The sequence below is a fragment of the Larus michahellis genome, chromosome 1 (genome assembly GCF_964199755.1).
Source record: "Larus michahellis chromosome 1, bLarMic1.1, whole genome shotgun sequence".
NCBI classification, from domain to species: Eukaryota; Metazoa; Chordata; class Aves; order Charadriiformes; family Laridae; genus Larus; species Larus michahellis.
This window is the reverse complement of record NC_133896.1, coordinates 53,046,016-53,058,104: the sequence shown is the minus strand read 5'-3', so window position 1 is coordinate 53,058,104 and position 12,089 is coordinate 53,046,016. Positions and strand designations below refer to the sequence as shown.

Sequence of the window (12,089 nt, the reverse complement as noted above, 5' to 3'; positions counted from 1 at the left end):
GAGAAGCAGCTCCACTAAAGCATTTCCTCTGGAGACTGATGCTCTGCAGGAGAGATTATTACTACAATCATTCTTGGTTTTTTATACAGATGTTACAGGAACAAACTCTTGGGTTTCTAAATGCAAGCAATTACACACACAGTCTATATCATTTATGTCTATTGATGTACTTGTGTACATTTGATTCTCATTATTAGAGCCAAGTGGAGCTCAGATTTGCCTGTGTCACCTGGCACGTTGTTACGTGTGCCAACGACAACCACCACCCCATGTTGTTATGACAACACTGCGTGCACCGTGTTTTACTCCTCACCCTGCCTGCAACCACCGGCTGGCTTCACAGAACCGGTCGGTGCTTCACCTACGTGTTGCAGCACAGGGGGTGGATTACACTGAATTTCTCCTCACTGCAGGTATTTTATTTTCGTCTCCTGCCAATTTACAAACCCTGAGGCTCTTCTCTCTTGTTCAGCATGCTCCCTTCGCACATCAGTAACATACGTGGCCACTCCCCAGGCATGGTGACGGGGATCCCTTTGGGATTATCACATGCCAGGCAGAATCTGAGGCAGCCTTGTTATTCTGAGTTAATCACGTGCACTAAAAAGATTTTCCATAAAACAAAACCATGGTCTGAGGTACAGGAAGGGAACTCCTTTGAAAGCTAAAGCTGTAGGTAACACCGAACAAAGCAGACAGTCCCAAGCGATGTACTCCCGACCCCCTACACTTACACAAATCTCTGCAGCAAGCAGACACATTTCCCAGTTAAAAAGATGTTGCGAGTGTGATTGTCAGGCTGTTTTCCAACTAAACGAATTCTAACTCATCCCAGTGCTACCTGTGCACCCCGCCGTTCTTTCTGACAGTGGTTTTTATAAACTCAACTTTAAACAAAAACAACCAGATGTCCCTCCTTTCCTGCCACCACAGTGAAGACCAGAAGCAGTAAAACTACCTCGACATACGTACTGCTACATGCTGTCAACCCGCCAAGCCCTACAGGTAAAGGCAAAAGCCTGAGTCTCGAGGGTTGTCTCAAGAATCCCTTCCACTCACAGAGATCCTGATGGAGGCCGGGGCGAAGAGGAATATATCTGCTGGTTACACGGTATGGCTGTAGGCTCAGGCCATGTGGCTTTGCAAAGTTCCTTTGCCCCTTCTATTGTGACACATGACACCAAATTTCGACTTACAGACAGAAAATATGGCTGTAGGTCAGTGAGGCCTCCTTCAGAACCAATGTGTGTGTGTCGTATCTTTCCTCAGTCCCAAACGGTAGGTCCAACAGTTAAATCTCTCCCACACTACTTCTCTTTTTCCATTTTCTTAATTCTCCTTCCCCAAACCTTACACGTGGGAAAAGTTACTTACATTTTCAAATTTAATTGGGTTGATTTCTTCTTCAATCAAGGTGAGGACAGCTTCAAGCCGCCGTTCAAACATTACTCCCTCCACTTCAACAAACAAACCGCATGCCTGGGCAGCCAACCTCTTGTGTGAGCTCTGCCAACAGAAAGAATGACACCCCTTGTTACTTCTTGACGATCAAATCCTGCAGCTCCCACGTGCAGGAGCTGGTAGCAACTCCTACTTCTGCCTGTAGCAACAGCACCTTCAGAGAAGCTGATTTTCAGAGTACTACTGAAAAAAGTGATGCTGCCAGCTAGGCACAAAAGCACCTGGCAGCACAAGTTATCCCTGGAAACACACCCTAAAACTGAACGGCGAAAGGCCTTTTCCAGCCCGGTTCCCAGCTGCAAAGCTTGGGGGCCCACTTTGAACTCTTTGACTCTTCACAACATTAACAGGCAGCTCACAGCTATAAACCAGAACTGAACACATTAAAGATGAAAAGGATGAAGTGTTGAAGAACACTTACGCCACTGTACAGCAGAACTGAACATAATAACTAAATACAGTTTGAGAATAACTTAACACCCAGGCACCCAGATCAAAATGGGAGGCCTGTAAGATTAGGTTTGCCACTTCCAGCTGCCGGTGACAGAATGAAGGTGAGTCTGAGCTCAAGACAGCACAAAAAGCCAATTACTGGGATGAGAAGAGCTTTAAGTAATTTGCTCAAACCTTTAACCTGAGCAAAGACCACACCTGGTGAAATACCTGACCCAAAAGAGGAACTGCTGGAGCAGCGCAATGCAGCTGGGAAGTCTGTCGGCTGACCTACAGCAGCAGCAGTTCCCTACATTTGTGCAGCTTTATGAAGCTACACCATTTCTTGCTCTTCTTACTAGCAAGAGCTATGGCACTGAGCACAGCTTTCAAGAGCCTTCATTTTAAGCTGAGTCTTGCCCATGCTCCTTTCCTAAAACTACTAAGTCAGGTACAATTGAACCCATCAATCCACCTGGTATTAGCAATCTCTCATTTGCCTTAATCTTACTCAGCCCCCAAACAGAGTTCAGACCTGAAAAGACCAAAGAATACCTTCTTGCTGTGAAACCATTCTGTGACCAGCGAAAACATCAGATCTTTTTTTTCACTGTTTATCTTACTGAGCAGAGATTTACACGTCAAAGCTGCCATCTTTTTGCATTTGGCGGAGTCATCATTTATCATCATCATACAGAGAGAGAGAAAAAACAGCCCGCAGTATTTGTCGAGGAGATCCTAGAAAGAAACAACCCATCAGTCAAGGGCGCATCCCCAAGGAGATTCTGGCATTTAAAGGGGAAAAAGAGGGGTATTTGTTGCACAGCGTATAGGAACAATGTCGGCTCTGAGCAGGGTTGGAAGGGACGGGATGATCCAGCTGTTGGAGCACACAGGGAGCGTACAGCAGCCCCAGCCCTGCTCTGACTCTGCTACCATGTCCCTGGGACAGCAACGTTGAGCGTCAAACCTTAAAGGGCATCTTCGTGCTCAACTCTTACTGAAACAGGCACAAGGCCCTCAGCAAGGCAGCAATCAACCCAAAGGCCCTTCTTTCAGAGCTGGCAGCTCTTTGCTACTTTACAGAGTTGCCGGGAACTAAGCTGAGATACTAAATCTAATCAGGCAGTGGTGAAGCACAGCTTACTGTGCAGAATTTCTCTTCCTTCCTCACAAATTCTTGCTTGATTGCGCTTCTCTCAGTCTCCTGAATGCTCAGTCAAGCTCCAGCTGCAGAGCTTCGAGGCAGCTTAGCATTTTGCTTAAGTTATCCTGCATAGATGCACGCTTATTTTTTAGCTTTCATTTTGATCCACCCCACTGAGAAGCCCTCCCTCTCCAGTCAGGCCAACAAAATAGATATGGTACATCACATACCAGTTCAGACAACAACATCCCTCATGAATGTTAAAAAAAAAAACAGAACAAAACCACACAGTGAGAAAACTCTAGAGTTCACTTCCTATTCATATCCCATTTCCTAAACTGGTTGTCTCTCTTCCTGGCATAAATCACCATCAAGTTTATCCCAACTCCAGCTGACAGAGCTTTATTTTACTTGCAAACTGAGCACATTAGATAAAGAAGTACTGCAGACTTTCCAGCACGTCATTTCTCTTTTGGAACAAAGCCAGGTTCTTTGGAGACAAGTGAACATTCTGCTCATGATAAGAGATAATAGGAACTACCAAGTGCTCCCAAAATAAAGTGCTCTGAAAATGCTGTTACTGCAAGCCGCAGTAACTGCTTGATGCCTGGAACACCAAGGGGTGCTTGTTACCTTTGGGAACATGTCAAGGAGGTATGCAATCATCTCCAGCGCGGATTCCCTTCCAGTTTCATACTCGTATCTGTGAGGAAACGATTAACAGTTAGGGCTGGGTTAATACTCTAGAAAGGTGCTAACAATTTACAAGAATGGCTAATGCCAGAAATGCACAGGGACAGGGATCTTTCTACAACAGCTACCAGACCTGGTCTGCTACTTAAGAAAAGAGAAGCAACAGGCCCCTCAGCTCCATCTCCCAGAGAACAGGCACAGAAAGACAGAGGAAAAAGGGCTCCAGCTAACTTAAGTCAGCACAGCTGCACTGGTGCTACGGTGCTGGGGAACGTGGTAAACTACTGTCACCTTCAGCAAGGGAGGGGTCATGCTCAGAAGGGGATTTCAGGCACACTGCTCCTGCTGAATTGGTGCAGCTGATCTCAACTGTGCCTGCAACTGCAGCTGAGCCCATTGCCATGGAACAGCAGTCCTATAAATGCACCTTCCCTTATTCTTTCTGGATTTTCCAGTTCACCTGGCTCCCAACCAGTGGAGCTGGTTAAACACTACAAAAACAACAGAACCTTTCCTTAGAGTGAGATACAAAACAAAGCCAGCTGTGAAACAGGGAAGAGACAAAGGGCTCGCTTTACCAAACAGCCCATCTCTGGAAAAGGGAAGCTGTTTTAGAGGTAGGAAAATCAAGAAGTCGGCCACACCCTCCCCTCCAAATGAACAGCCCTTTAGGTGGCCACTAGAGTCATATTTAAGCAACAAGGTTCTGTTCTGAGAGAGATGTTGGGAATACAAACTCACTCCAGTTGTGCGAGCATGAAATCCAAATTGTGTTTCAGCTTGTCACCAAGGGGGTAGTCCAAAATATATTTTAAGTAAATCTGGAAAGAAAGAAAAAAAAAAAACCAATCACAAAAACAAAACAGAGAGGAGTTACAAGAAACATTCAGGAAAGCTTGTAAAAAGGTTATGAAGAAAATGGATGGAGCAGCAAGTTTATGAGAATAATCCCTTCCTCCTGTGTGTTTAAGTTCCTATTACACAAGGGGCCAACAACTGCTCTTAAGCTCCCTGCCTGGAACAGGATCTGCGGGCGTTTGACAACCGCCACATCAGTTTTTAGATTACTGCTCTGAATTGGGCAGGCTTCTGTTAACAGAGATTCTGCATCCTTCAAAATTCATCCTGCAACCATGGAAATACAAAATTCGGTTACGCACAGCTCCTGCTGCATCTGTATCCCAATGCTTGAAATGAAGCAACCAATTCTGTCTTTCGGTTGCTTTCAGCTTGGGAAGGAGGAGGAAGTAGTGGGAAGGAATCACGGATTTGTGGCAAGGTCTCTTCTACTGGGATTCAGAAAAGGGCAGGGGTCTTAGTTACATGGGCCTAAAAGCCTCCAAAGGAGGGACTGTGTCACTGCTGCTGAGCAGCATTCTGAAGGCAGGCCGTGGCAAGCAGTCTCACTGTAGGCAAGCAGTCTGCAATTCTGCTACGCATCAGTCACAAGAACTAAAGCCAGCCAGGAACAAGGGGAACAAGGATTAGTAAGGAGGGGCAACTGGGTTAGGGGCTCAGCAGGTCTAAGGCACATGTCTGCGAGAGCTGGGATGGCCACACTAAGCCCTCCAGCGTGTTTGACTGCTCTAAGTAAAGTGAGATGAGAAACGTTCCATCCTACCAACCTGCCTGCACTGGACTCGCACCGGCTCACTCTGACCCGTGATGGCCAGCTGGGCAACCTTCTTCAGCACATCATCAATTTCAGGGACAATCAGCTTCCTGGATAAAATAGCCTAAAAAAGAGAAAGCACGGCTGGAGTCATGTCATCTTGCTTGACAGTGTGAGATGCAGTACCTGGAAATACACTGGTCTCAGGTGACACGTTAACACTGACTTTTTCACATCTTCATCTTCTAATGATTAGAGACGTCGATTCTTTAGCAAAAACTTCCTCAGCCCTAAATACAACCTCACAGAACAGCCTCCCGAACAATTTTAAACAGCGACTACAAATGAAACAGGAACGCTTTGCTGCTCCCCACCCCGCCCCCCCAACAGAGAGCCTTAACAGCATTCTGGGGCCTGTCCCTGACGTGAGATCGTGCAGCCTTTCACCAAGAGGCAGAATCACTGCCATTGCACTGCCTCACAGAGCCCATGCCCCTGCTGCACAGAAATACCTTGAGAAGACCAAAGGCAGTGGCTTGGCGCGATGAATCATAAATGTCTTCTTCAGCAAAGCCAAGCAACACTTGGAGCTGTTTGCTTGTTATCTGACTCTTTGCATTCTTCACAAGTATTGTTACACACTACAAAATCAAATTGCACATCGTCAATACACATGCCGTGCCATAAAACATAAGCCCACACCAAAGCCTGACTGTTTATACCACTAAGGTTGGAAAAGACAAACTGCTGCTCTGAAACATGCAGCTAACGCTGTTCTCATCACATCTTGCTTTCAGCTGGTAATTCTGAGACAAAAACTGAACACCAGCAAATACACAAATTCAAACTCATCCTTGAAATGAGCGGGGATGCTCACAGACATGAGCCATGATGCAGGAAGGCAGCCAGGAAGAGGAGAAAATTCTTCTGGCACTGGCATTCACCATGAATTACTCTAACTTTCCCTTATGATCATGAAACTGTAATTAATTCAGCAACGCATTTAGAAAACACCTACCAGAAGACACTGCACACTGAAAGAGTAGTTATTACAACTACTAATTGTCTCCTTCCCTTATCTCACTTCAGCTGCAAGGGTTTCCTGCAATTAATCATGTTAAAAAGAAGCTATTCAAGTACAAAGCTGATGCCACTCAAAAGACAGGGTGGTAACAAGATACTATTATAAGGAAGAAAGAAGGCAAATACGCTTCTATAAAAACGCTTCTTCAGATCCAAGCTGTGCATTTTTAGGGGGTAACTTTCTCTAAGGTTTCACTGGGGAAAGAATCAGCGAGGCCACATTTCCCTCGCTAACTTGCGATCTCCTGACTGCCTCTCCAGGGACAGCTGCAGGAGGGATCTGCCATTGGAAGAGTCTCATTCTACAAAGTTTAAGATTAAAGTAGAAAAGGGCAGGGCTGGGTCTGACTTACTTTGAAACAGCTCACAACCAGGTGGAAATTCTGGCCTTTGGCTATTCCTGTCTTGGCAAATTCTTTCAGCAAGAGGAAAAGCTGCTTGATAAGCGGCTCCAGATTCGTACTGACAGAAGGCAAAGGGAACTTTAAAATCCATACCAAGGACTGCAGAGCACCAGTTATCACCTGTAAGAACGAGGCAAATGACAGCACGTGGGTACAACGACACTGACGGAACACTTTTCTCACTCTGTAACAGACATGGTCAGGCTGTCTGCAACTGTGGTAAAAAGGAATTAGCTAACAAAATCAACGTCTTTCAAACCATTCATATGTAATACAAAGGGCTTCTCAGTTCTACAAGTTCCAAAAGCGCTATCTGCCACTCCCTAACTCTCTAACTTTGATTTTACCAGGTAAAGACATGAACAAAGTGCTGATTCAGCAGTTGGCAGGAACTCTTTCTGAAGCAGAGGCACCTTCAAGGCACAGAAGTTGCTCTACCAAAACCCCGGGTCACCTGAAGGCCCTGCTTCAGGTATCTGATAGCATATGAGGCATGCCTTCCATTCCCAGCAAACTCAAGGATTAAGGCTCCTAGGCTCACTCATACCCAAAGGTGCCCAAAAAGGAGGCTGTGTATGGTACTGGGAATAAAGACATTAGAGGTGGATCAAAAGAAACCAGTTACGACACCACCACTCCTAGCAGCCACAGGACCTCATGAACCTCCTCACACGTAGCCTACGAAGTCTGCAAAGTCCTTGTATGAACACACTCCAGGAGAACTTGTCCATACTCGAACCTGCAGCACTAGGGGCAGAGCATTCAGTCCTCCATCAGCCACAATCCTTCCTCCCCCTTGGGGTATCGTGTCCTCAAACAACTCAGCCTGCACACCTATGAAATCAGGTCTGAAAATTGGATGGCTTTCTCCTCTCTTGCAGATCAACTGCAAGATGACATTTGTGGGCAGGACCCTTCTTAGTAGAACAGACAGAATAGACAGACTCCAGCTCAGAACCGTACCTTGACATCCATGGATTTCAGGCAGTCTATAAGCAGCTGAACAAAAGGGTCTAACATTTCCAAAGCACGCTCCTCAGAAGAATTTACTTTGGACCTCTTCAGGCTCATGTGCAGCAGCTGGTGTAGAAAGCACAGGACATTCATCTCAAAGTCAGGCTGGGACTCTAAGTCAAGTAAGGTCCCACCTTGTTTCAGGTTATAGCAGAATTTATGCCATATCCCATTCAAGTATCTGCAAAAGGCTGCGCTCTCTTTATAGCTCTCTAAGAGGAACCATTGGAGTTACCACATGAAAAATAAAGTTAAGGCTAGTGGCTGTATTGTTAACAAAATATATCCAGAATACCTTCCTTTGGATACTCTTAACAAAAATTCAGATTGCAAAGCTTTGTATCTGAGAAGATCCTTACCCGAAGTCCTGAATCAACCAAGATATACGTGTTAGTCCTGCTGCTGACACGTGCCTTCTGCCCACCTCTCGTGGGAGTGGGCTGGAGCAGCAGGCAGCTCTCTGGTGGCAGCCGAGGATCTGGAGGAGGGGTAACTTTTTTTCTGAAAAGCAATGTATAGCAAAGGAGAACATTCAGATTTCAACCCCCTTCACAACAAGCTTGCTGCTGGGAGTGATGAGAGCTGGACCGTGCTCAGCTGCTACCCACACAGCACGCAAAAGCAAGTCACAGCCAGAACACAATGAAACAAAACAAACTAGAGAGCAGCATGACAGAAGGGACACTCAGACTTAAGAACAATATCACCATTACGAAGGTAAGAAATGCACGCTGATTTGCGTAACATCCCCCTTGCTTCTTCTCATCAGACAGACAAAAGTTTGGTAGTTCCTTCAAGGGCATACACCTCCCACCACTGTTCACTGCGCTTCATTTACTGATATTTATTTCAATTTCTGATGGCTTATAAAAACTGCTCTAAGAAGCCTGCAAAAGGCTCTAGAGCATGCCAGCCTACATAACAAAGGAAATGCAAGACACCCAGATGCAACTATGAGCAGTGACACCACCAGATGGAGAGGAAATCTGATGGGTCTCCCCAACTTCTGCACAAGTACTGAACTGATACAGTGACAGCCCACAGTCTCTCTTGTTACGGACCCCACGAAAATGTCCAAGACCCCAAACACCTCTTACGTGCCAGTTTGTAGCTCCCTCCTAAACACTGCCCCTCATCCCTTCACCCAAACACCCAAATGCATATGCCAGCTTACTAGATGGTGAAAAAGCCTTACTGAAGGCCTTAAGTACTTGCAAGAGCAGATTCCCATGAGTTCAGAAAGTGATCACTCCCATTTCCAAGCTTCCTCCTTGCCCTCAGACTGCCCAAATAATTCACTCACATTGAAAATAAGAGGCAAACGAAAGGCAAGGAAGCCCTTATACATTTGATTGGTTGGATTTGAGAGCTGCCATTTCTGCAAGCAAACCTCCTAACCGATAACAGACCACCTGGATAACATCCTGGAACTCACTTGGCCTTCTCAGTGAGCAGAGGCAAGTTTTCACTGATGAGACCATGACTGAGGAGGAGGAGGGATTCTGCGTTCATGTCTGAATTGAAGATCAGCCCTTCCATGATGTGACGCAGCGCCTCATGCACCTTTCGGACTATCTTCAAGCTTGTGGTAGTCTCCAGAACCTGCAAAGGCACAACCATGAGAGCTATGAGGGCAACGTGAGGGGAACGGTCTGCCATCTGTATTCAGAAATCATGGGAAAAGCCAGAGCAATTCCTCTCTCAACACCTGCTGCCTTAAGTCACTAGTTCTCTATATGAACAGCATCCCATCGCCTCAACTCTGCCCCAACACCCCTCCCTTTCTCTCCAGCCTCTTCTCAGACTCCAGCCCATTCACCTATCAACACACCAGGGCACTCCAGACCTCTTGAGCAAACCAGGGCTCCATTTCTGCATGAGTTTGCACTCTACTCAAAAAAAAAATCTCTGAAAAGGCAATTATTGCACATGTACAGAGCCCGAACATATTTTGGTGACATTTCCTTCATGCACAAAAGATCAAACCACAGAGCAGCCTTGCAGGACTTTGGAGCTACAGAGGAAACAAGCTGGCAGAGGGAGAGGGTATGGGGAACTTATAGTGGGATGTTTCCTCTCGAGCAGGGGTTGAAAGCTTCCCAGAATGCCATTCATTCCCTGCCCTGGATGTCAATGGTAAAGTCTCATTTTATGAGTGGGGTGCATACTGCTTTCCAAAAGAAGAACGGGAAGCCAAAGCAGGATTATATAGGTAATTACACAGTAGCCACCCAGAGGTTCTAGAGTTTGTTTTAGACCATACAGAATTGAGAGTGCTCAGAGTTAAGAAAGACTCTGGCTGACTTTTCTTACCTCCTTCAGTGGCAGAATAAGTTTCGTCACCTGGCCCTTTCCTATGAACTTTCCAAGAATTTCATAGGAATCGTAACTCTTGTTCTTGCGCGCTTCCATGACCTTGGAGACAATTCCCTTCACTTCCTTCTCTTCAGCTACATTCCCAAACAACTCCTGGTTGAAAATCTTTGGAAATCAGGCGAGAGAAGTGCATAAGAGGAGCAGAAAAGCAGAGACAGATTCCTTTAGTAGCAGCAGAACAACACTACTTTTCCCTACTCAAATAAAAATTATTCTCCATGTTTCCCACAAATCATGCCTACCTTTCCTTTGTCAACATAAAACACCCCAGTTTGAGCACATCAGATGAGGACGCTGTTCTCACATCCCGCTGTGGTACTGTGATACAAGGAGTGGGACTGCGGTCAGAACAAGACATCCAAATATACCCCATCTGGGTGGCCAGCTGAGCTCCTGGGCTCCATGGACTGCACTGACTAGATGTCTGCTGACTTGCTCAGCCATTTAGAGCACAGGGAAACATAGTTCGGTATCTTCATCTGGAACCCACTCCTTCTCAGGATGCAGGGATCAGGATACAGCCCCAAAGATACTTTGCTACTCTACAAGGAGTCTGATGATGCCTCAGTAGAAAACAGTCCCCTTCCTTTGCCGTACACACACAATCATCCCTGTTTACCATGAAGCCCAAGACAATCTACACAAAATCTTCGCCTCCCAGAACCTGTCCCAGGCACTTCATGATGCTCTTTCCTTCAATCATAAGTAGTTTTTACCTCAATCAGGATATCTAAGCAGGGGTCCAAATCACCAGCGCTGAGCCTCGTAGCAAGGCCCTTCAGTAACAGGTTCACAGTGAAAGTCAGCACATGGAGCTAGGAAAAAAGCGCACAGATCATGCTTCCAAACCACTGCATAGACCTCTTTAATAATACTGCATGGGGAAACTCCCATAGCAGAGACACCACAACTCACACACTACACTTGAGCTCTTGTTATACGAAAATAAAAATAATAATAAAAAAAATCACTGGGAGGAGAATCCATGTACCAGCAACAGGAAGAGGACCCCTCTCCCTTCACACACTGGCAGGAGAGCTGGAATCTCCTCTTTCCCCAGTGCTCTTACTCATATTTTTATGCAGTGGAAATTGCTGCTTTCACTGTTATAGCTCATGCTATTCCATTGTGGTAATTCACATAGAAAATTATTGCTAATCCCAGCCACCGTGGAAAGATGAATTAACAGTCAGAGCCTTGGCTCTGGACCTAGGAAGCAAGACTTCAGTTGCCATCACCACATACTGTCTGTGCAGTCTCTGTGACAACTCAGCTCAGATGATGCTTGGCCCTAATGACCTTACTGGAAAGATTTCTGCTAATCTTATTGGAACCAGAAACTCAACCTTCAGCTCCACACCTCAACTCTTCAGTGGAAAAATGGAGATCCTCTTTTCTTCCCTGCTTAGACTCTTTAAGTTCTTTGGGTACAGACCCTCATTTGACATGTGGCATAACAAAGACTGGTGTAGGCACTAGCAATAGGATTTAGTTGTATTATACCAAGCTATTCTACCAGTGCAAAACAATTTCAGTAGCAACTTCCCTTTGGAGTCTTCTCCCAACACATTAAGAAAAACCTAGAGAGCAGAAGAGGAAGAATTTCAGCATTACCTGGTACCCATGGACAAGTGTGGACTGCATCTCTTTTAAGATGTACAGAAGGTAGTGCACTCCCAACACTTCCATGATTTTAGTGAGGGTATTGCGGGCAATGTCCCGTATTTCCTGAAATCTGTTCCTCAGAAATGTGCAGACTTTCAGCAGGATGCTGGAAACGGAGATAGACAGCTTAGTTCACCCACAAGCAGAGCAGAACTAATTACACTGCTAGCTAAGGAGGCTGCTTTTCAGGGCTGTTTCACAG

The 12,089-nt window shown here is 45.8% G+C and overlaps 1 protein-coding gene across 1 annotated transcript in view; it reads right to left on the bottom strand.

Moving 5' to 3' along the window:
• Positions 1-12,089, bottom strand: part of UTP20 (UTP20 small subunit processome component) — a 66,459-nt gene that overhangs the window by 6,636 nt on the left and 47,734 nt on the right. The window contains exons 43-55 of the mRNA XM_074575979.1: positions 11,837-11,993; positions 10,939-11,037; positions 10,160-10,327; positions 9,282-9,448; positions 8,206-8,347; positions 7,796-7,912; positions 6,782-6,952; positions 5,858-5,986; positions 5,359-5,469; positions 4,475-4,554; positions 3,674-3,743; positions 2,449-2,631; positions 1,375-1,506 (exon numbers count right to left, since the gene is read on the bottom strand). Coding sequence (XP_074432080.1) covers positions 1,375-1,506; positions 2,449-2,631; positions 3,674-3,743; positions 4,475-4,554; positions 5,359-5,469; positions 5,858-5,986; positions 6,782-6,952; positions 7,796-7,912; positions 8,206-8,347; positions 9,282-9,448; positions 10,160-10,327; positions 10,939-11,037; positions 11,837-11,993 — 1,726 coding nt within the window. The remainder of the gene's footprint in view (positions 1-1,374; positions 1,507-2,448; positions 2,632-3,673; positions 3,744-4,474; positions 4,555-5,358; positions 5,470-5,857; positions 5,987-6,781; positions 6,953-7,795; positions 7,913-8,205; positions 8,348-9,281; positions 9,449-10,159; positions 10,328-10,938; positions 11,038-11,836; positions 11,994-12,089) is intronic.